Source organism: Larimichthys crocea, chromosome III (genome assembly GCF_000972845.2).
Source record: "Larimichthys crocea isolate SSNF chromosome III, L_crocea_2.0, whole genome shotgun sequence".
Taxonomy (NCBI): Eukaryota; Metazoa; Chordata; class Actinopteri; family Sciaenidae; genus Larimichthys; species Larimichthys crocea.
Window position 1 is genome coordinate 43,312,330 of NC_040013.1, and position 24,961 is coordinate 43,337,290.

General features: G+C 40.9%; 2 protein-coding genes across 2 annotated transcripts; both read left to right on the plus strand.

Moving 5' to 3' along the window:
• Positions 1-849: 849 nt before the first annotated feature.
• On the plus strand, positions 850-19,221 carry ncapd3 (non-SMC condensin II complex, subunit D3). The gene is made up of 35 exons (XM_010749169.3): positions 850-979; positions 1,973-2,145; positions 2,316-2,478; positions 2,870-3,039; positions 3,193-3,363; positions 3,442-3,503; positions 3,585-3,672; positions 3,851-3,984; positions 4,359-4,431; positions 4,571-4,696; positions 6,211-6,463; positions 6,744-6,776; positions 9,158-9,250; positions 9,363-9,436; positions 9,590-9,724; positions 9,942-10,162; positions 10,310-10,501; positions 10,605-10,702; positions 10,784-10,893; positions 11,703-11,810; positions 12,198-12,312; positions 12,999-13,094; positions 13,222-13,460; positions 13,863-13,942; positions 14,096-14,233; positions 14,379-14,512; positions 14,771-14,979; positions 15,106-15,216; positions 15,436-15,615; positions 16,029-16,141; positions 16,662-16,726; positions 17,362-17,409; positions 18,065-18,127; positions 18,282-18,330; positions 18,950-19,221. The coding sequence occupies exons 1-35, from the start codon at positions 892-894 to the stop codon at positions 19,017-19,019; spliced, it is 4,275 nt and encodes a 1,424-aa protein (XP_010747471.2). The 5' UTR covers positions 850-891; the 3' UTR covers positions 19,020-19,221.
• A 620-nt stretch (positions 19,222-19,841) lies between these two features.
• On the plus strand, positions 19,842-24,547 carry si:dkey-187a12.4 (uncharacterized). Its single transcript, XM_010749170.3, has 4 exons — positions 19,842-20,411; positions 21,168-21,391; positions 21,473-21,632; positions 23,107-24,547. Exons 1-4 carry the CDS (start codon positions 20,129-20,131, stop codon positions 23,265-23,267), a joined length of 828 nt encoding a protein of 275 aa, XP_010747472.1. The 5' UTR covers positions 19,842-20,128; the 3' UTR covers positions 23,268-24,547.
• The last annotated feature ends 414 nt before the right edge of the window (positions 24,548-24,961 follow it).

Here is a 24,961-nt window from a genome sequence, read left to right on the forward strand (position 1 = left end):
ATTAACCACTAAGAATTAAATACATGCTAATGTTAACATGCTAATGCTAACATGCTAATGCTAATTAGCATTAGCCATTAAGAATTAAATACATGCTAATGTTAACATGCTAATTGCTAGTGCGTCACCGCATCAGCACTAACATGTTAATGGTTAAATGCTAATGCTAACATGCTAATGTTAATTGCTAGCGCATCAGCGTTAACATATTAATATTAACAGGCTAATGATAATTGCTATCGCGTCACCGCTAACATGCTAATGTTAACATGCTAATGTTATGTGTGTGTGTGTGTATACTATATGTATGTATATATGTTCACGTGTAATGTACACGTTAGTGTTCTTTATTCAGAAACCCTCATGTCACATCTACATTTCAGGATCTGGTTATTATAGACACAGATTAAATGTTAAATATAAATATTTCAATATTTATCATCACAGTAACAGTGTTACACACATTAGTAGCTGTAAACACTCAGCATTAGAAAAATACATACGTTGGTTTGCTGCTTACATAAGGAGTAAACATTTATAATCATCACTTTAAAAGTTACATACGTTGTTTTTGGTGCCTGTTTGTTTCCCAGATATATTAGTGTGTGTGTGAATGGGTGTATAAGAGACATTAACTTAAAGAACTTTGTAGAAAGGCGCTTTATGAAGTTCAGTCCATTTCCTTGTATTAGTTTACGGGCAGATCTGCCCGAACCAATATGGCGGCGCCGTTTACGTATCGCGACCAACGACCAACCCGCTCAATGCGGCGTCTATGTATATATGTCTATGTATATATGTCTAGTATATGTCTATAGTCATACCATTCCGGATCATAAGATGGCGGTAATGACCTAAAAACGGAAGTGACGAAGAAATGTTTCTGTGCGCATGCGTCCAGTTTCGAGCGGGCTGATTCAAAACAAGATGGATCTTATATCTGCGCTGCAGTTTCTCAAGTTAGGAGAAATTCCACAAGGTAAAGCTGTGCATTTCTTCTGTAATATACACGACGTGTTCTGTTACATTCTGTGACGAGGAGGGAATAAAGTCGGATTTGTTTCAGACTGTTTCGCGGTGACTTTCTGTCCGGTTTGTCCCGGTGTAATGTTAACGGAAAGAATTAGGCAGAGCCGCCCGGTGTGACACAGCTGCAGACTGTGTACCGTATGCGACTGAAGAGCTCACACACACCGCAGCACTGCTGTCCTCCTCTCAGTGTGTGAGCCAGCTGCTGCACACAGTACATGAACTCAACCTTCCTGTAACGTTACCACAACTAAACGGGACAACGTTAAACTGACGTTAAAAAAACGTCACAAAGGCAGTTTTCTCTAAATAACGTTACCTGAAAATAACAACCAGAATAACTGCACGTATGTAAGCCGATATGAACAATAAACAACACATATTGACAGCATGTAAACAGGTTGAATAAAGCTCATAAAGAAGTTACAAACCAGTATGAACTGAATGAGTGTTATTGTTCATTCATGAGAAGTACTAACATTTCACGAAGCATAAAACGATATTATAAATGTATGTATGGTACTGTCTTCACACGGACATTTGGATATTTAAATTATTATGTAATATATATACGTGCTGATCATGGTTAATATTTAGGTCATTCTTTATATCTTTATTTATCTGATACACATTTTAATTTGACTCTAGTTTTTTCTGTCTACATCATCTATTACATGTCTGTGTGTGTGTGTGTGTGTGTGTGTGTGTGTGTGTGTGTATCTGTAGTACTACTCTTGTGTTTTCTTAACCACAGTTGAGGGTCCAAGTGTTTAAGGTATACAGGTGAAACTGTTAATTTATGAATCAATTAGTCAGTCAACACAAAATAAATAAATAATTGATCCATTGTGTCAGTCATCTTCTCTCTGTCAGGACTTTTGGAGGAAAAAGGTGTTGTGTGTCACTTCTGGTCATGTGACCACTGTTGATTTGTGGTTTTCAGCCTGGGTGGATGAAGTGTGGGACTTAGAGTTCACACAGAGAAAACCATTCGATGATACCATAGAAGAAGCGCTCTCGGCCAGCAAAGACAAGTCCTTCAGAACCCTGTATCAGTGTCTGCTGACCCATGCTGCTGACCAGCAGAAGTTTGCAGACAGCGATGGAGCTTCACAGGTGAAACTGATGCAGACCAGACACTCCTCACACTCCTCACACTACTCATACTTTTATGTGTATCATTTCTAATAGTTTAAATAAGACGTGGTGGTGTGATGTGCTAGGCATCTTTTCCTCCTTACTGGTAGCAGCACTCAGCACAGACTGTCTCCCATGTTGCACTGCAGAGTATCTGGGCGACTCTGGGGGAGAACAGGGTCTCGATCAAGTCTCTGGTGGCTGTGCTGTCCTTCTTTGTCCTGGCGGGAAAAGCCAAAGCGGCCAATGTCCAGCAAAGAGTGAACGGCCTGCATGCTGCATCAGTCTACCTGCTGCTTCTGGGAATCCCAGGTGAGGAAGGGGGGTTAAACATGGTTTGAACGAGTTACTCTTTATTGCAAAGAAGTATGTGTGTGTTTTGACCAAGTCAAGACCAAGACCATGTATGCAAGTATGTACTATAACACTGGTGAGTGCCACAGGTCATTTAGACTAGACTCTGGAGACTGTTTAACTTTGGTCTTCCTTGATGCCAGTTTTCATTCTCGCTCTGGCAGTGTCACTTGGCCAAAAGTCAACTTTTTAAACTCTATTAATGACATGTAAAGGTTGTGTTTTTTGCTCCCCTACTGTGAAATGTAAAGTGTATTTCTCTGTCTCTTTGACAGTGATGTACAGTGTTTTATGTGCATGTGCAGTTTTGTTTTAGATGACTTTCTGTGTATCTGTTTATTGCTTCCAGGGAGCATCATCAACCAGGTTTTCCACGAGGTTTTATTGGACACGTGTTCAAACCTCACCTCTCTCTGCTGGCCTCAGGACTCTGGAAAGAAACGCAAGAAGGACGGCCTGAAGAGTTCTCAGGCGGAGGGCAAACGCTCCAAACCACAGCGGAAAGACGCATCTGAGGAGGTACCTGGATTAAAAGTTACTCAAACCCACAGGACTTCATACATTGATGTTAATGATTGTTATGATGTGAGAGTTATAAATGTGCGAGCAAGAACACATTTTTAAAGTAGTCCTTTCTTTGAGCTTTTTGGTGCCTTTCGCTGTTATCCTTAGATGGAAGTGGACGAGGCAGAGGATGAGGAGGAGGAAGAGGAGCTTCATTTCTCTGGCCAGGACTTGATGAAGATCAGAGATGCTGTGGTTCTCTTGGTTCAAAGCCTCCTCAGACTCCTGCAGACATTTCCGCTCAAAGACAGACCACAGAGCGCCAGCAACTGCACAGAGGTAACTAAAGAGTTCACACGTCATACCACACTGCAGCATTCTCAGTAGCTGACCTCTTCTTTTTTTTTCTCTCTGCAGATCTTCACTAAGCTGCTGTACTTTGAGCCGGTCATTGGAAAGCTAACCTTTGCAGCTGTGCAGTGAGTTTTCTTCCTTTGCTATCTTTCCGAAGAATGTATCCAGGGTGTGAAAGAGCTGAGAGTTATGTTCTTTCTGCACAGAGATATCAGCAAGCTGAGGAGTGTTCCGGAGATGGCTTTCTACGGCCTGCAGCTGCTGTGCTTGCCAAAACACGGAGACCAGAAAGACGTAAGATCCAATAATTATGATCCATGATTACTATGTTATCTTATCTCACTGAATATCACCCTCAGTGATTAAATATATGTTGGTCTTAGTCTGGTTAAATATGCAACTCTACAGCATTATTTGATTAATAATGCCATAACAGAGGGATGTTTCTAATTCAAACTGATCTGCTGTCCAGTCCCTGCGGAGGATTTTCCATCGGCTCCTCTACGTGATCCTGATGATGAACAAAGGCAGCAGAGGGAAGCCCTCACTCCTCATTTGCAGCCAGGCCATCCTCTCCACCCGCGACCAGGCTGTCCATTTTATTTGGTAGACACAGACTTGCTGACTTTTCTATTCTTATTTTTTGTCTTATGTTCATCCTATTTTCTTTTTTTTTTAATTTTATTTATCTAGAAGATTAGACACAAAGAGGAATAGGAGGTTATCTAATCTCATCTGTACTTATTTCTGTTCTTGCTGTGCACATTTCCCCTCTGGGGATCAGACTTATCTTATGTTTCAAATATAGTGTAAAAATGACACCAAGCATCTTCTAATCATATCTCTACTGTGGATAAAGTGTAAATATTGAAGGTACACATCACATGTTGTTGATCATTTGGTAATATTTCCAGTTCTTTAACTGCAGACATGTTACAAATCTCTTTCTGTGAACATTGTTTTTGTGTTTGTGATTTCAGTTATCTTGTGGAAGAGCTGAAGGAGGTGGCACTGCCTTTCCTGCAAATCCTCCTGCAGCATATCTGCTACCAGGTGAGTCCTCCAGCACGTGCTCAGCAGCTGAACATGTTTGTAATGTTTGTGTAAAGTCCAGAGAGTTGTGTCATCACCGTCTTTCTAATTACGAATGCAGTCACATCCAGGGATCATGTTTCTGCTGTGGGTGTTTTAGATGGTGGAGAAGAGCGAGTTTCGAAGCCATGGCGCTCAGACTGTGGGTTTGTTGACGTCTCAGATGGCAAGTAAAGACTACGCCTGCTTCATCAAGTGGCTGAGTAACTTCTCCATACACTCAAAGGTAATGCAACTGTCACCACTTTGATTGCTCTTCAGAGTGAACTAGGCCAAAAACAAACAAGAAAACTAGCTTTTTAAGGGGAGCTACCTAAACCCTATGCAAAAAGACACTTACTAAACCTAACTTCCTAAACTGAGAAAAATGATACGAGAATTTTTAAGAAGAACCCTTAAATAAAGAGGACTGGATTCAAAGTATCAAAGTTTAAGTTGAATTTATTATTCTTGTACAAGAAGGAGCGTTAAACAGTGCAACACACAAAAAGGGGTTACAAAGAAAAGGCTCCCTGAGGAGCTCTAACAATAGGTTCTTATACATTGTTCAAAAATGGGCTGTCTCTGACACCTCCCCACTGATACAGATAACATCATAACATTCCTTTGGTTGGTTTACTACTCAGTAATGAGCACTATATTTTACATCCACATGGTACTCCCCTAGCCCGTCTCTCCTGTCCTCCTACCACTAATTTATAATTGTCTCTCCCTACCAGCCTCAGTAAATCAGAGGCCAACTAAGGGAGGTATGCGAGACATGGTAAGGACAGGACACACACACACACTATCTAAACAGCTGCACCCCAGTATAATCCTTATTTTTATAACAAAAAATGTACTTAAAGAAAAGGCATCAGTCTTGTGACTGTTTACAGATGTGGTGAAATCAAGGGTGACAACACACAAAAGTGACTCGTGACACAAGACTAAACAAGCAAGCAAATTATTCTCAGTTAGAAGACGAACCAAACAACCAAAGCACAGCAGGATCTTAAATATGCCACACCCCAATCAGGCCTCACAAAGTTCAGAACAGACAAACATGACACAAAATCATGAAATCATGAAACTATTTGCAATTTATTAAGTCTATCAAGGGCGGGCATTTTTTCAGTTTCAATTTTACAGATGTAAATGAGCACACCTGAGTTACATGACATGCTGCTTGAAGACACATTTTTCCACACACGGTCATGATGGGTGGCCGGGCTCCTCTTGTAGTGAGTAATACAGTCTGGTGGATGTGCTGGATGGTTTTACCATGTCCTGGATGTAGGATGGGCCTGAGCCAGTACACAAGCATCAGTGTCTTCAATCAGATTTGAGCAGCCACCATGAGCCAGAGCAGTGTACTGTGGGAGAAAGACCAGCCGGGCTGCTGTATGTGTACAGCCGCTCATCTAGTGTCATACCCAAGTTCCTTGCAGTCCGAACCGGGGACACCACTGAATACTCAGTGGTAATGGAAAGATCATGGATGGGAGATTTCGGTCTTGTTAAGGTGCAGACAACCACTGAGAGATGTCAGCCAGACATGCTGAGATTTGTGCTGCCACCTAGGGACTCAGGACCCTAGTAGTGAGGCTAAAAGGTTAAGATGCAGACTCTTTCCAAGCTACCCAGTTCTTAGAGGTTCATTCACTTTGTCAGATGCTGCTGAATGGTCCAGCAGGATGATGACAGAGCAGAGGGATCAGTAGTCCACAGGTGTACAGTGTGTTGTGGTGACTTCTGTAGATGGTGAGCCGGCTGTTCTCCGTGGACGTGGTGATGGTTTTGCTGGAGCAGCCAGAGAGGGAGCAGGAGGAGTGCGAGGACGCTGACCTCGCCTGCTTCCTGCCACACAAGTTCCTGATCCAGAACCTGCTGTTCGCTCGGAGGATGGACAGCTCGCCCACCGTCCAAAGCCACACCCTCGCCTGTCTGGCTCAGTGTCTGGAGCTGCCTTCGCTCAATGCCACCCGGGCCGTGCACAACCTCTTCTCCGCCAGTGAGAAAACACACACACGGTCACACACACTCATACTCTGTACTACATCAGCAAAAACACATTTCTTGTGAAGTTAATGTAGATGTGATTTAGGCTAATTTTGGACTGATTTTTGTAGACAGCCCGCTTTGTAAAGCTGAAATATGGAAACACTTGGGGGAAATCACATAACTCTTTGAAATATTAACATATCTAAAGAGAAATTGTCTATATGTTGAGAGCTGCTGTGTTTGTATCATGAACTGTCAGTAGAAATAACCTGTGTCCTCTCTTTGTTCAGCTGGAACCATGTTGGTAAATGAAACCACAGAAGGTACATTCTTTTGTTTCTTTATTACAGTGTTTATTGTTCGACTGATATCAGAGACTGATGGTGGCAAAAGTTTTTGTCAGAATAGATGGAAGATTAATTTTACCAGGCAGATGAGATATACCCTTTATTTCTGTTGGCCTCGCACACCTTGCTTTTAAATGATAATTCTTGAATCAACTTGAATCTTATTTCTTGGTTTCAAGCTAAAATGTGATGACTGCAACATCATAACGTCACTAAATTGAAGTCTGTCGGGTCGAGGAACAAAAGCACGATTAGGAACAAACCTCCAGTTTAGTCCAACTCTTTTGGAGAGAAAATGAAGTCTTTGACATACTGCACTGCAGTGTGGTAGTGAAGTTGTGCAGGTTAGCACATGATTTTCCTGTTAAGTGAATGTTAAATGTTCTTTGGTACAAGAAAAGATGAAGAGGCAAAGTGCTCAGCACAGGTTCAGGAAACCAGATGAAAAGACTCTATCACAGTAAAGTCATGGGTTAAAGTTCTCCGTAGCTACAACAGTTTACTGTTATTTCATAGAGGCCGTTGATGAGATCCATGTAGATGCAATTTAAAAAAATATTTCGGGCACATAGCCTGGTACAAAAAACAGTTTTGGTCTCTGTAGCTAATTTCCTTGTTCATAACAGCTGTACTGAGGGTGAATTTATATACAACTCACCTGTTCACATGTTCAAATGATATTAAGACTTACAGTTATGCAGAATTAACATTATCTGATAATGATAACAGATTTTTCTGAGTACTTCTTCCACAGCTGTAAATCACTAAGATCTCCCAGATTGAAATAAAATGATTGTTTGTGCTACATTTTAACATGGGGGGCTGTGATGTGTGGCCATAGAAATAGTATAGTAAGTGGTGAGTAAGAGTATATTGACAGTTGCTTTGGTGGATAAGATCAAACACACATTATATTATCAGAAGGTAGCTGGATCTCTTCAGCACCAAACATTAAGCAGGAAACTGATTGGTTACTTTCTTAACAGATCAAAAGACTTCTAAAATACATCACACTCACGAGAGACGGTAAATTAACAGTGTTTAAAGGCTGTGTTTATGTATCTGATCGACTAACCAGCTCTTAATTTACTGAGAAATCTTGTGTGAAACGGTTTGCCTCATTCCTGAGTCATAACTAAAAAAGCGTTATGATTTGAGTCTCTCTGACTTAAAGTGTATTTCATCTATTGGGTGACAAGAATCTATTTTTTTAAAAGCATTTTATATCAATTGAAATGTCCCTTTTAATAATGTACACAGTGTAAATTACATAAAATGTATCTTTATATCATAAATTATCTTGATTTTTGAGTTGACACCACCTTTTTAACATATTTCTGATGGCCTTTAATAAAGGTGGATAATTCTGGAAGCTGAATATGTAGTTCATGTTGTGGGGTGTTCAGAACAGTAATGAAAGTACATTTTGGTCAAACATCTGAAGCAGTCCAAACCATACTGATTTCCTATGGTCGTCTCCCACTGCAAGTTCTTGAGTTGTTCAGGCGGCAAAAGTATAAATTATATAAAGTCTGTACAGAAACACAGTTTATCTTTATGGATTATGTTGATGATGAATTGACAGTCACACTGTGGACATGACGTCCTTTATCTCGTGTTTTTTTTTTGTTTGTTTTTTTAGAGTGATGTGTTTTTACAGACACAAAAGAAATTCTTCAAATGTCATATTAAAGAGAACGTTCTTCGGGAAATCTTCAGCAGAGCAAAAGTTTATTCGTCTGCCATATTGCTTTTGTCTACACCAGGTCTACATCAGGGTGGAAATAGTAAAAAGAGATTTGATTTGAACCATTCCTTACCTCTTGTGGGTGTCAACTTGTCTCTGCCGGTAGGATATTTTAGGATATTTAAAAAAGACTTATATCAGAATGGGTGTGTTTGTTATAAATCATAGAGATTAAAGTCAAAGATTTTATTTTGGTGCAAACCTCAAAAAATGAAACTAAAACTCTCTACATGAATATATACCACATACGTACAAGACTTCTGATCAAGCATTCAGTGCAAGCTCCCGGAACTTGATTCCTACCGACTGTTTAGCATATTACAGTACTTTATTTGACAGAGACAGTGTATGTCTGAAAATATACCAGAGTTTGACAGAAAGGCTCATTTTCCCCTTAAGTCAATAGTTGAGAGCACAGATGTCAAGAATAACAACAACTAAATGCAATCAACAGAGCCTGCCTTCATTGTCATGACAACATGAGTGTGAAGTGTGGATACCATGCACAGAGATATGACCTCAGCACAGTGTAGTGAAGTTTGATGTGTAGGCCTGTTTCACTGCTCCCACATGTTGTTTCAGGTGTTCATGTTGTGCCTTTGTGTTTCAGCAAGCGTCAGCTCTCAGCAGACTCAGAAAACCTACCGCACTCTGCCGTTCAGGACTGTAGAGATTACCAGCACTGATGGCTCTAGCTGTGACGGTGAGACAAATCTTGTCATTCAAATGATTTTCATTACATGCATTGGGTACTGGGCACTCAAAGTCTGACACTGACCCACAGAAATTAAAGTTATTTCACATTTTCAATGCAGCAAAAGAGAACCTGGCTCTTCTCATGCGGCATGTAAACGACTCAAAGACCAACGTGAGGAAATCAGCTCTGCAGGTATCAAGAACAGAGTTTTATCAGACAGCTTCATGTTTCATGAGTGCAGTCATTAATCACTCATCAGTATATGTGTTTCACCTTAGTAAACACACTCAGCTAAGACACTTCACAGATTACCTTTATCCCCTATGCTCTGCCGTTCCTCCGCAGGCTCTGGTGGGTCTCCTGAAACATGACGTGATCCCCATGAGCAGCGAGAACCTGGCTACACTGTCTGAGCGCTGCAGAGACCCGGCTGTGTCTGTGAAGAAGAAGGCCCTGCAGTGTGTGGGAGAGATGTTGGCTGTGAGTCTCAACCAGCAGCTCAGAGACAGTGACAGAACATGGACAAATATTTTTATTTTTTTAAAGACAGATAACAGTGTGGAATAGAATTAGACAAATGTGTATTTCTATGGCTACATAAAGTAACATTTTGTATGTTGATTACAGAGAATCTAGCAACCAGAAAAACATTTTACAGTACATTACAAGAGTTTGTCTTCTTCTCTCTGACCACCAGGCTAAACCAGACTGCAGCGTGGTGCAGAAGGCGTGGCTGCAGGGTGTGGTGCCGGCTGTGATGGATTCCGAGAGCTCAGTGCAGGACAAGGCCCTGGAGGCTCTGGACCAGGTGCTGCTCAGCCAGGTCAAACCCTATTCTGCCAGCCGCCACCTGGATGCCAGTCAGAGTCTGACCTGGAGCCTGCTGGGCCTGCTCTGTCACGAGTGCCAGAACCTCAGGTTGGACCAACGCCGCTTTGTCTTGAAAATGCTAAATGCTGAATATTGGACCAGATATTAAATCATTTCAAAACTTTCTTTACTGCTTTATTCCTCCGAGCACGATCACATCACCATCATGTTTTTTTTTTTGTCCCGTGTCTCCAGCCGATATTTCAGCAGGGCCTTCACCCTCTGGTCCAAACAGAAGAAGTTCACACCGACATTCATCACCAACCTGATTTCACACACTGAGGCAGATCATGGTGCCGGGGCCTGGCTGCTGCTGTCCAAGGTCGCTGCTTCTTCCTCTAAACTGCCCTATGAAAAAATCCTGGGCGCCTGGGACAACATGATCAGGTGAGAGAGACGTTTATTTACAACATTCACATGGAGCGCATGTTTTATTTTCAGCTCAGAATCCTTTAAAATTGTAAAAAAAAAAAAACATTTTTGCTCTCAGCTCAAAGAACGTAACAGAGACGACCTGCTGTCACATTCTGTGTGTGATGGGAGACATGGCCACACATTTAAACCAAGATACAAAGGACAGGATAGTTGGTAAGTGACTGTGGTAATGGGATAATGGAAACATACGCAGGAAGAGTCTGCCACAATGTCTCTGTCTCTGTCTGTCTACAGATGATCTGATGACTTGGTTGAAGACTTTTACTTTGTCTCTGGAGGTGATCTGTGCTGCTGTGGAGACTCTGTTTCAGTTTGGCCGCAGTGAAGACATCAAACAGACTCAGGTTGGAGAGCTTGGCCTGCATTCATTTCTCTTAGTAACATGAGACAATAACTAAGATGAGAGCTGACGAGAGAGACGGATAAGAACTAGAAAATCAAAGTTCCCCACAATCTAGAAAACCTCTGTGCCATGATTCAATTCAACTTTTAGTTGTTTTTGTTGTTTCTTCAGCACTGACAGCTGTCTCACTGTTGAGTCATGATTGTAAAGATAAGCCCTGAAAGCAGTCATTCACATTTTCAAAGTCTTCTTTTATAACAATAAGCTACATGGTATCAAGTGTGATATAACCACCGTACCTTTTTTTGTGCCACACACATAAGGTCAAATTTAGATAATTTATTTTAAGAATAAGGTAATAAGGAGTTTGAACAAACTGTTTAACACAAAAACAAAAACAAAAAGAAGAGTCACCTGTTCTTTCTGCTCAGCTCCCCTGTAAAAAAATAAATAGTGGGAGAATCATCAATCGAAATTAAAAACTCATTTCAATCACTTTTTGATATAAAACTGATATTGTGACAATCCTATCGAACATACATAAAAAAGAACATTTCATTAAACAATAAAGGGACAGCTTTAATAAAAAGAAACAAATGAAGATTATGGTCGTTAAATATTCATGGTTTCACAAAAGGTTTTTGTTGGTTTTCTCCTATATATCTTCCTATAATTTTGGATTTTATACAGAATATAAAAATTCAGGCAAATGTACATCAGGGTTGAATCAAACTCGACTCAGCCCCTGTTCCCTCTTGTATTTTCTGTCTGTCTGTTTTATGGGATTTTTTTTCTCTCTTCTCTCTTTAGGCTTTCATGAACCAGCACTGCGGTGAGTTGGTGTCGATCTGTGAGGCTTATTTAGCCCCCATCATCCTGACTGAAAAGGGAGCCCAGAACCTGAACGAGGATCTGATGGTGAGGACTAAGCCTTCAGGGGCTTCTCCTTCTTACCCCAACATCTTCTTTAACGTGCAGGTTTGAAGTCAGCTTTCAGTCCTGACCTGTTGCTGTTGTTGGATAAACATCAGCCTGAAAGATACAATGTCATAAATGGAATGCAGGGAGACTGTGGTCATGATGAGCATCAGCTGAACACTGGTTATGTATCCTGTTATTTTACTTGATATGCTACCAGCAGGTTTTTCCGAGCTGCTACACTGGAGAAACCACAAAAACCCAGATAACACCACGCCAACCTCAGAGTGTCAGATTAACTTCTTCATTTGTCCGTATCAGTCTCAGTGTGCTGCAGCTTGTATCACTGTGATTCTGACATAACTGGAAGTGTTTTCTCTTTTCCAGGTAAAACACCTCCACACTCTGGGCGTGGCGTCTCTCCACTGTCCTGCCAAGGTCGGCAAAAGAACTGTGCTGCTGGTGGAATCTGTCCTCACAACACATCGTGACAAACTGACAGGTAGAGATGCGAGATGTGTTCTGATAGAACTTCAAGTGTCTCAGTTTCCCTTAGCCAATCAGGACGCCGAACACAATGCTCGTTCATACTGTACAGTACGCTGTAAAAAAAAGCATGCAAAATTACACAAAAAAAAATCTGTGAGGCCGCGAAAGTTGAACCGCGTTATAGTGAGGGACAACTGTACATATTTATTTTTTATTATCATTTGTAGTTTAGCATTTTACTTGCATATTGATATCAGTTTCGCTCCATCACAAACTTTATTTTGCGGCACGGTGGTGCAGTGGTTAGCACTGTCACCTCACAGCAAGAAGGTTCCTGGTCCCTCGGCTGGGGCCTTTCTGTGTGGAGTTTGCATGTTCTCCATGTCTGCGTGAGTTCTCTCTGTGTACTCTGGCTTCCTCCCACAGTCCTAAGACATGCCGGTTAACTGGTGACTCTAAATTGTCCGTCGGTGTGAGTGTGAATGGTTGTTTGTCTCTATGTGCCCTGTGATGACCTGGTCAACCCTTATAACGGAGAGTTTTAAAAATGTAACACAGGAAAACACTCAGTGTATTCTGTGGTAACAAAACTGCATTTCGTTGTCTAAGTACTTGTTACTTTGTGCAATGACAATAAAGTTTAATCTAATCTAATCTAATCTAAAACTTCTTCACATTCTTCACGTTTGTCATTGATAGAGAACGAGGAGGAGCTGCCGGCCTCGCTGCCTCTGTCGCAGTTCAAAATAAACTCCATGCCCACCAAAGTCAGAGCACATGGAGTCATCACCTTAGGTAAACCATCCTCTTCTTAGTTTTTCTCTTCTATCTCTTTAGTTATGTCTCAGAAACATTGTTAGAATCCATGCATGTCTGCTGTCTTTTCACACATTTGACATGTCCTCTCTGTCTTTGTCTTCAGGTAAACTGTGTTTACAGCACGAGGAGCTGGTCCAGAAGTACCTGCCAGTGTTTGCCAGGGAGCTGGAGGTCGGCACGGAGGTTGCCGTGCGCAACAATGTGGTGGTGATCATGTGCGACCTGTGCGTTCGGTACACCAACATCGTGGATAACTACATCCCCAACATCTCTGCCTGTCTGCGAGACAGTGAAGCAGTCATCAGGGAGCAGACTCTCATCATGCTGACCAACCTGCTCCAGGTGGGAACTGCTCTACACATTCTACAACTAGACTCCAGTTTGAAAATGAAATGTGATTATTCATTGTAGGTTAATAAAAAGGATATTGGAACAAGATAGTAAGGTAGATTGAGCCAGGAGATGATTTAATAAACGAAACTCACAAACTGTCATGAAAGGAAATGTTCTTACACGTTTTTTACCTCACTATAAACAGTTAATTACCTTGTTAGCTCTTTGTAAAACACGCTTCATTCAAACTCCACAAACAAAATAAAGTCAGTAAGTCTTCCAACAATCACCAACTCTAGTTTGGTCAATAATATATATAATAATAAAACCTTAATTCACAGAGTTAGGTGTGAAAATGTTCTGTTCTTTCAGCAGGATGTGTTTTCAATGTCTGTCTCTAATTTCCTCTAGGAGGAATTTGTGAAATGGAAGGGCTCCCTCTTCTTTCGCTTCATGGTGGCGCTGGTCGACCCAGTCCCCGCCATCGCCAGGTGAACTGAGCGTAGACTGAAAGTTCATGACACTGTGTACCAATTTCTGTAACGCTGTAATGTCTGAAACAAAGATCACATATTAGTTGTTCTCACACACACACACACACACAGTCTGGATCTGGAGGTCTAAAGTGTCTGTTTCTGTCCCAGTCTGTGTGAATACTGCCTGCTCCACCTGCTGCTGAAGAAGAACCCTGAAATGTTCAGCCAGCACTTCATAGAGTGCATCTTCCACTTCAACTCCTACAACAAACACAAGTCCTACAACAAGTTCCCTCAAAGTGAGAGGTCTGAAACTCCATTTCATCCTTTTCAAAGATGATACTTGTGTTCACGTTTTATCTAGACAGATAAACTGAACAGTAACAGTACACGCAAGACTTATTGGTAACGTTTATTGTTCATACATTGACATATTTTTAAATCTATGCAGAGAGAAGGTTCGGTTCTCCCTGAAAGGATCTCAGCATCGTGACAAGCGATTTCGGATCTACCGTTTCCTGTTGGAGCAGTTCACAGACGCACAGCGCTTCAACATCACCAACAAGATCAACCAGACCGTCTTAGGTGTGTGTGTGCGCGTGTGTGTGTGCGTGGACTGAGATATAAATGCAAACCTACAAAGCAGTCGTACGTGGCTGGTGTGGTTTTTCTGGTGTGGTTTTTCTCTGATGGCGACTTGAAAGATAAAATGAACTTCTTCATTAACAGGCCTTTAATAGTAAATATCTTTGTTTTTCTTTGTGATTTCTTGACTGTTAACAGGCACCAATTTGGCCTAGAGCGGGGAAAAAAATTACCTCTCTTACCTTTTCCTCATCCCAGCATGCTTTGCAGACGAGGAGCTCCCTCTAGATGCAGAAGGAGCTGAAATTTTATCAGAGACCTTCAGCATCTTGAGTCTGAAGGAGATGAAGCTGCAGGCCGTATCTAGTGCAGCCGGAGGCGCCGCGGGGGAGGAACCAGAGGAGGAGAACATGGCCACCATGGCCAAGGCTGTCCTGCAGGCCGCCAAGAAGAAGGTGGTGTCACAGGTGAGCAATCTTAGCCAAGTTACTGTAGTCAACATGAGGCTGCAGGTACAACAGGAGTCTTATGATAGGTTAAATTGCATCAGAAGTTTCAGGAGTTTTGTCTCAGCTTCCTGCTGTGATCCACAGGTCCAGAAGAAGGTCTTCATAGAGAACACGGTTCCTCTCATCATCAGCCTGAAAAGCCTGCTGGAGCAGAAACGCTCTCCTGTCCTCAGAGACCTCATGGCCTACCTCCAGGTGAGACACGCAGCCTCTCTGCGTACTCATTTTTATGAATTAAGGTTAATTGGTGTGCAGCGTGATGACATGCGTGATGATACTTGAAAAAAGTAGAAGATCTGACAGGTTAGGGAAAGTGGAGTCACTAAAAATGAGGGAAAGAGAAAGTCCTCTTGAAGATAAGGCTGCACCAACCAAAGCAGCGTGTGACACATGCGTGACGCGATGTCCCTTCAGGTGACCATGCAAGATTACCGTAACGAGGTGAAGGAGTTTTTCTCTGGAGATGAGCTGCTGGCGGCTGAGGTGGAGTTTGCTCTGAAGACGGCTGAGAAGGAGAGAAAGATGGCGGAACAGATGGAGGAACAGATGGAGCACTGCAGCCTGACAGGAGACGCCAGGACTCCCACTGCACAGGTCAGAACACAGCACACACTCACATCACTGACAGGTAAGACACTGTGTGTATGGAATAATTGACAGCATTTGGATTGCTTTTATGGTGGTGGTATGATGGTGGTGATTGAATTAATAAATACTGACATTATACTTATTCACAGTTTTAAAGTTTACAGTTTTACAGATAATCAAAAACATCAACAATGAAGAAAAAAAGAGTATTGACAAAAAAAGATTTTGTCAATACTAAGATATGATTTTTACCTTTGACTGTTTGTCTTTTTAGAAGTTTCAAATAAAATGATTCCAGTTGAAATGATTAGTCAATAAACTGAAAATGAATCAAGTAATGGTTTAATCATTAATAATGAGTGGAATTGGAATTCCCCACAGTCAGTGAAGGTGTCACAGTTATCCTGTTCTCTCCTCAGCGCTCCGTCCAGAACTCTCCCGTTAAGTCCAGGCCCCTCCTCCCGTTTGTGTTCGGCACACCACAGCCACGACATCCAAACCCACAATCTGCCAGGCTGTCACACACCGAGGGGTAACGTTTCTGTCCATCACTCACAGAGTCCAACTTCCTGCGTCCCAAAGAGAGCACACATTACAGACTGAAGCATTCAGTGTTGTACTTAGCTATACTTGGTTAGCTCCGCTTGTACGTAGTAAAGATATTAATTAAAGGAAGAAAGCAAACACACTACATCAGTACCCTCTGACAACAGTTTTTCTGTTTTGTTTCATCATTCTTCTTCTTCTTTGTCGTCTCCTTCATCATCTTCTTGGTCTCATTTTTAATATTAGTTGTATTATTATTATTTTTATTGTTGTTGTTATTGTTATTATTATTATTATTATTATTATTATTATTATTATTATTATTATTAGGCATTTATTGGCTAGTTCGACTGCAGGAAGAACACATTGGGAAAGTGGGGGGGGTTGGTGGGTGTCACTACTAGGTCACCAGCAGTATTCAATGATTCACATTTTTACATTTTCTTTTTCTCTTTTTTTCTCTTTTACATTGAGGGTAAAAATACATTCTGTGTGTGTTCTTTCAGGCGTGTGGGCAGATCCAGGCAGGGGGAACCTGTCCAGTCTAAGTCAATGGCTCTGGAAGGAACAGGTACGACACTCTAAAAGGAAACTCAGCAGAAGTTTCATGTCGGAGTTAAAGGGTCAGAGGTCACAGCAGTTAGAAAAAAGAATAAAGCTGCTTTTCACCTCAACGATAACCAAAAGAACATGAGTCAGGTCGAGTGTTTGCATCTGGATTAGTTCAGGATTTAGACAGAGTCACATTGATTCTCTAGAGGAGGAAAACTGTTATCATTGATTATTTTATTAATTTAAAATAACATTAATTAGACTATAAGTTCAAAACAGAGCATTGTTCTTTTATTTGCCATGTGGACTCACCACACCACACCAAGTGAATACTAAACTATGTGTTATGTGTTACGACTGTGTTAAGTCTGTGGAATGTGTAAATAGGTAGTGGTGATGATTTCTGCTGCAAATATCAGGTTTTGTAGTTTTCATGTTTATTAAAGTTCATGTGTTTTCTTAAATCTTCTACAATTTATTGGAAAAGGTAGACGGTTAGGAAAATGACTTTTCTTAATGCTGCATTTTAGTGTGTAATAGTGTAACAGAATGATTTGAGATCAGTCTGATTACCATGAAGAGTTTTCATATATGATCCAGTCTGACAGTGCTCTGTCCTGACTGACTGTTTCTCTGCTGTGACTTTGTTTCCAGTGATGCCTAAAGGAGCTGTGAATGACCGAGCCATCAGCACACCAAAAGGTACCAACCCACAACGCCTGAACACAGCATTTCTTCTTCTTCTTCTTCTTCTTCTTCTTCTTCTTCTTCTTCTTCTTCTTCTTCTTCTTCTTATTCTTCTTCTTCTTCTTCTTCTTCCTCTTATTACTATTATTATTACTACTACTATTATTATTATTATTATTACTATTACTATTATTATTACTATTACTATTATTACTATTATTATTACTATTATTACTATATTTTGCAACCACAGTGGACTCTCTTTGACACTAGGAAGGACAGAGATTAAGGAGAGGGGATTGCAATCTGTAACTGTGCCACTAGATGGCACTAAATCCTACACACTGCACCTTTAGCCATTATGCAGTAAAATGTTCCCTGTCAGTGTTTTACTATTACAACTGATGATTCTGGATAAATATTACTGCTGCATTAATAGCTATGTTTTTTTTTGCTGTAGATGTTTACAGTTGTGATAGTTTTTTTATATGCTTTTGGGAAGTTTTGGCTGTGGTGCCCCAATAGATTTGTGTTTATCAAAGGCCTCAGATGTTCAGATGAATGCCTGATCTCATTTGCTTCATCTGTTCAAACAGAAATATAAAAGCAATCATTTATAGTTTCCCTTCACACCCTCGCTTGTCCATCTGTCCTCCTCCCTCTAATCCAGATGTCAACATCAACTTAACTTTTGACGAGGGACTCAGCGCGATCTTCAGCGACCAAGGAACAAGTAAGACACTCTGACCTCTCACTCAGTCTCATCAGGAGTTCAGACTGCTGCTGGCTGTTGTTTGAGCACGAGAATGTCTTTGCATGAGACATCAACCTCAAATCAAACTGTGAGATACAAATTTAGATTGAATTCATCTGCTGTGTCCTCACAGGTGCTGTCAGGGAGAGCAGTGTTCTTCATGTGCGGTCAAACGAGCAGCAGTAAGTGCACGCCTTCTGTCAATGCCTCCATACGGTGTTGTGGAGGTGCAATATTGTGCAAGTAGTGACTGTGCGTCCCTCTTGCTGGGTTTTTGATTTTCCTCTAACAGCAGTACTGACGCTCTGGACACTTGAAGTTTATTTAACAGTACGTCCATTTCACTACTGCTCAAGTTCTTCTAGGTATGCAGTATATCTATACTGTTACTCTCTTCTGCTGTATTTAATGTTCCTGTACAATGTTACACAATCATTTCCACACAACACCTGCTCTTATATAGTGTTAGGGGGTGTTACTGTACCTATTGGAGATGACTTTGTTTATAATGTGTTTCTGTATTAGATTCAGTCACTTTGGTTGTATTTGTCCATGTCTAGAGACTTCTGCATCCACCTCAGTACAGGGATGCTCTCAGCACTGATGTTGGTCACTGACATTTTATTTTTTTGAGTTGGGTCCTTCGATGCCTTTGTTAGCTAGTCTTAGATAGTTCAGTTATGTTTTAATTGTTGATTTAAATTGTGAAGCTTGTCCTGTATTATGCTGTAGCGCTGTAGAGTTTTTAGGAGGTTTCTGTGGAGAAGATGTGATCAAACTCAGCTGTCTTCTGTGTTTCAGAACTCCTGGACTGAGGCAGTGGAACGTACAGTCTCCTCTCCGCCAGAAGAAGAAATCATCTGAAGTTTAGTTGAGATGAAGCTTCATTCATACAGTGATATGTACTGAAATGGTGTTTATTCTTACTGTATTATCGTACTGATATTTTTCTGTTTCTGCATGTCTTATGTTCTTTCCTGAAGACTTCCTGTTCTGTTGCTCTCTCTGTGTGTTCTGTAAATGTTTTTATATCTGGACAAATCTCTTTGCTAATAAAGGTGACCTTCACTTCAGAATATTTGTCAGATTCTTACAGGTGAGAACTGTGTTCAATTAATATGTGCTCTTTTGTGACAAATTATTACAAATAGGTTTATTTTTATATATTCAACTCCACAACTTTGGAAGTCAGAGGTGCTGGAAACAGATCAGTAAATTCCAAAGCGGTGTATACAGGACATGGAAGGTTTGCATTTATATTATTATATTTAATAGGAACAGAACATGTTAATGAACATCAGTATAAAGAATGCTCATTTACAGCCAGGGATGGATTTTGCTCTTACATATAAGTAATGTAAGTATACATTACATTGTAATTTACTTAGCTACTGAGCAGGCATACAGTTTGAATTGTACAGGTGTTTACTAATTAATAGATTAATAGAACGGGACCTTAATTAGTATCACCTGCGTGTCAAAATGGCTGCTAAGAGAAAAAGTCGACTAACAAAACAAAAAAGAACTAATTATGAATGTATAAAACAATTTAAGAACGACTTGAATCATGTAGTCTAATAACATTCAGTTGCATCATGATACGGAAATATGTACAGGTAAATGAATATCTATTAGTAAATTAAAGAGATAATTAATAGTCTACACATGTCTTATTTAAACTCGCAGTGTTTGTTATCCGCGGGCGCTCTGTCCCTGTCCAGGTTGGATAGACGGTTCAGGCTGAATTTGCCGCGGATGTAGAAGGCTCTTGCATTCTGGGAAATGTAGTTTTGTAGCCGCCCCCAATGTTCTTTTAACATTTCGGTGACGTTTGCGCAACGTGATATCAGGGGCTGGTAGGCTCTGCTTTATTACAACTTCCGCTCCTTCCCTGTCGCTAAGTGAACGAAGAAACGTTTTTAAAAGGTTCAGGAAGGTTTTCGGGAACGTTTCGTCGGTTGACAGTTTGTAAAAACTTCAATGGAGCATGTTAGTGAAGACAATCACGACTGGCCGGTGCACCGGCGAATGGACGGTTATGTGAACAAACATATGGCGGACATTGCTCTGGAAACGCTCCAGCAGAGGCTGTCTGCTGTGTCCGATGAGATGCACAGCCTGGCCGACCACGTCTCCAGACGCTCGGGGGAAGAGTTCAAAGACGAGTCGCAGAGAGGGGACATGAGCTTCTGCGTGGAGCCGCAGCTCTCCTCCGCCGGCAGCTCCGAAGCTGCGGACAGATTCACTTCAGCCACATCCACAGGTAAGACTGGAGCACCTGGAGCAGAGTGTGCCTGTCAGGAGGAGGGGGGAGAAAGTTTGTATTAGCAACTAAACTTATATTTATTTATTTTATTTTAAACAACATGCGCGTGAGCATCAGTGCAGTGAGGTCTTATTGTACAAAAATATTCTGACTGTTATTTTATCTGTACATTTGTTATTGTTTTTACTGTGTTCACTCTGTCCTACATTCAAATTATTAAGTCCATTTATTAATGAGTTTGTTTTTATTTTAACCTGCAGTCACCAGTCATTTTAGATATTTTTAAATGTATAGTTTATATAATATAGTTTATTTATTTTAGTTACTAGTATTACGTGTTATGTAAAAACTGTTGGGATTATTTTGAACATATTTACTAATACATTCAAAAACACCTAGTAATAACTAATAAATAACAAATAAACCTTTGAATTAATATGAAAAATCAAATGTAATACTGAAGGTCTCTGTCACAGATCATGACCATTTAATTAATATAATATAATTAAGACTGAAGAGCTGTGAACTTAAATATCTTGACATTTTATCAATGACTTTATATAATAAAACTGAATTCTGGCTTTAATCATTTCCTAGCTATAATAACCTCTGATATTTTAGTTACTAAACTTAATGAATGAATGAAATCACAGGCAAACTAAGCGCTGGCTCTGGATATGGACTTTTTTTGTTCACTGAACTTGAATCATAGTCATCGTCACGCTCAGCTTCCCTCCACCTCTTCCCCTCTAGAGACTGCTGCTCAGCGGAAGATCATCGCCCTGCTGGTGGAAATCAAAGAGGAGCAGCAGAGGCAGTGGGCAGTGCTGAGGGATCTTCAGGCCCAGCTGCATGGCCAGGCTGCCTACGAGGAAGAGGATGTGGAGGCTCTAGACGTGGACCTCCCCCTGAGGACCCTCGAGCAGCTGGATGAGATGGAGAGGCACCTGGAGGACGCAGGGATACAGAGGAGAATGGTAGTTAAAATGAAGCTGTTCACTCCATGTCCGTTGAGTTGCTTGCTGTGAAAATGATGTCATACCTCGTCCCAACTCAAGGTTTCTTACCTGTCACGGATGGGCGGGGCTACTGTCGACGACGCGGTGAGACGTCTTATGCAAGGTGTGCTTTCATTCGCTGTCGGTTCTGAACTCAACTGGGTGGGCCGCGGACAGAAGAGAAGCTTCAGGAACACTCGACTCCAAGGAGTCCTCTTCCGTAAGTGCACGTGCTCCTTGAAACAGCTAAATGTATGATAAGATAAACTTTACTGAAGTGTCACAGAAAGCAAAGGAAGACACAAATCCCACGAAAACACCAAACACTGAACGTGTGCATACATGTGTCAGAGCCTGATATATCTTCTTCCTCTGTGCCTTAGAGCTGATGTCCAGAAACACATCATGTTCTTTTATTACCATGAACACACACACACACACACACACACACACACACACACACACACACACACAGGAGTTTATTCTGACTCAGTCTCACACACAGCTGTCACTGACACAGCTACCAGAAATAATCACTAAAAGACCAAATGTGGAAAGTAGTCTGAAAGTAGTCCCCAATGTTCCTTTTTGAAAGCAAATACATATCTGGAAAGAAAGAAGAGTAACAAAGAAAATAACAACAATATTCATTTTGAAACAAAATGCTATGTTTAAAAATAAATAAATAATAATAATTACGTAAATTAATGTCAAACCTTACAACCCCAAAAACTTCAGCTAGCCAGTTTTTTTCATCTATCATCCCTTTTAATACAATAGTTGTGAGTCTTTTACCAGCATATCTAAAGGAAAGGGTCCGAATCCTAAAAAAATCACCCATCTTACATTTGAATCTGTATGTTAGGTATTCCATTGGTAGTAAGTCAAATATCACTTTGTGCCCACCCCCAATTGTAGGTGGAGCATTATCAATCCATCTGAGCAGCCGTCTTTGATGAGACCCTTTAATATGGCGACTGGGCAAGCCGAGAAGCAGAACCTGAGGATCAGCATTAAGCTGGACGCTAAAAATCAAATTAAGTTTGCTAACAGTTTTACCCCAGTACTCCTCAACATAGATACATGTCCACATGCAGTGCCTATAGCTTCCCACCTCTACTGGACATTTGGAACACTTTTCAGTCAAACTTGAGTTCATCCTATGTCTGAGCTGTGGTGTAATCTGCAAGCGATGCTTCTGAGCCTTTTTTTAATTAAACAATATATTTGTGAACCTTTTTTTAAAGATGTCTATCCTCAGAAGGAACCAAGGAGCTTAAATGTGAGAGCTGAGATAGAGTAGTGATGTTCGAAAAAACAGAGACGGACAGGTCTTCAGCGACCTGCACTGGCTGCCTGTAGCTGCCAGAATTAAACACAAAGCTCTGACGCTAGCCTACAAAACCTGTGCTCCTTTACACCTTTGTCAGCTTATGTCCTCCTCTGTAAGTCGCTTTGGATAAAAGCGTCTGCTAAATGCAATGTAATGTAATGCAATGTAATGTAATAATTGATGGAAAGTATTGAAGGACTAACACGTGGTGGGTTTTGGTCTTTTGTTGAAAATCAGAACATCACCAGCCTTTAAAAACCTACAATACTGCATATGATGAGCACAGAGGTACTTTTCACACAGAGCATGTCCAGATCAACCATAGGTTGTACAAAGAATAATCTCCAGCTTCTCCTCCTAGGCGCTCTGAAACGAACACCGGTGGGTAAGGAGGCCACGCATCACCAGTTTGCCGACGTGGTGAAGAAATGGCTGCGCTTTGCTCCATTCAGACAGGGAGGGACCGGCCGTCGCTGCTGCAAACCTCCCGTGGAGTTTCCAGATTCTGAGGGAACTGACTAAGTTTAACCCGAGCTGCACACGTCTTATTATCCGTTATCCTGACGTACCTAAACATTCAGGTTTCCACGTATGTCCACATATAAAACAAAAAACACTGTGCATGAACAGATTTCTGTTATGAGGACAATATTATTATTGTTTTCTGTACATTCTGGTATTAATGTATTAATAGTGCAAATGTGTCCTTTAAAGGGCTGACCGTGGAGACATTTTGTCAAATGAAAGGAAACCAGGCAGTGGTGCCTTTTGGAGCCTCACAGGAAAACTTCATGCAAAAGGCGAATGTTCTTTTTTTAAAATATGGGTCAGTGCACATCAGCCACAACAGCTGTTTTTAAACAGACACGGTGTCCTGAAATGAGCAAATGCATGAATTTTTCTGTCCGTTAAATTGTTTCACTTCCTGTACACCATCATTTTCTCCCCTCTTTTCTCCCCTCATGCTGCTTTGTAACTCCAGCGAGGGTTGTTTTTACAGCGGGTGTTCACAGTTTGTACTGTAGGGGGCGACCAGATCAAAGCATTTGTCCAGCCTCCTGAGGTCCTGTCATCCTCTGCCTTAAGACAGGCCGTCACTTTTAACAGTATTGAAGAGTGTGTGTAGTTTTCACGAACACATTCAAATGAGCCACAGACGAGAATAGCTGAGTCGTCATTTGTTAATATTTTTATATGCTTTGTGGATTCTTTTACATTTTGTCTGCTTAGATTATTTATGTCAGATTTCAGGAAAGGTACACAGTGACCTGATGCCAGCACTACTCGTCATGCCATGTCATGTTATCAGTATTTACCTTCAGAGCGTTTCTTTGTCTTTAGGATGTGAAGAGTAACTGTCTCACTAAAGCAAACTATTATTTATTACTTTTAATGTTCATACATTTCCGCAGCAGATAGGTATAGCTGCAGATTACTTCATGTCAGTATTACACCATTTACAGCATTCACGTCAGGCAGCTAGCTTGTCATCTGTGCTCATTTTGAGGCATTAATCACACGTTTGTTGAGGGGGGTGAGAGATTAGTAAAAAACGATGTTGGTTATAGCCTTACACACAGGACATACACAGGTTGAGTTGACTAGGTAAGAAAAAGACTGTTACACCATGTAAAATGTTTGTCTTTATAATATGCTGACGTTCTAATATTCTTACTTTAATGTGTTGATCATTTTCTGATGATTGCTCACTTTTTTTTTGTTCAGTTTCAGTTCTTAATTTCAGAGTGAAGGAGCTGGTTCAATGTAACTGTGTTTCCAATTATAAACCAAGCTGAACTTGTTTTAATGTGTGATTTCTTTTCTGAGTCAGGAAACATTAAAACCATTAAATCATGCTTCACCAGGAAATACCCGTGTGTACAAAACATTTGAGCTCAGACAGTATTTAGAATCATTCACATCACCTGGTGCTTCATTTGTTTCCCAGGTGTAGAAGAAGAATCCTTTTTCACTTTGACGTACATAAAAGGATGGATGAATTCCATTTAGCTGCTTCAGAGTCCAGACATTGTGCATGCTGATTCACCGTCACTGTCATGGCTCATGCCTGAACTGAATTATTGTGGTTTGGATTGAGTGTCATGTCGCTATGGATGAAAGCATTCACCAGATAAACACATGAACATAAACAGAGCCATTGTTAATGTTGGTCACACCTGAGCTTTTCCTACGATGACGAGTCAAAATGCCTGTAT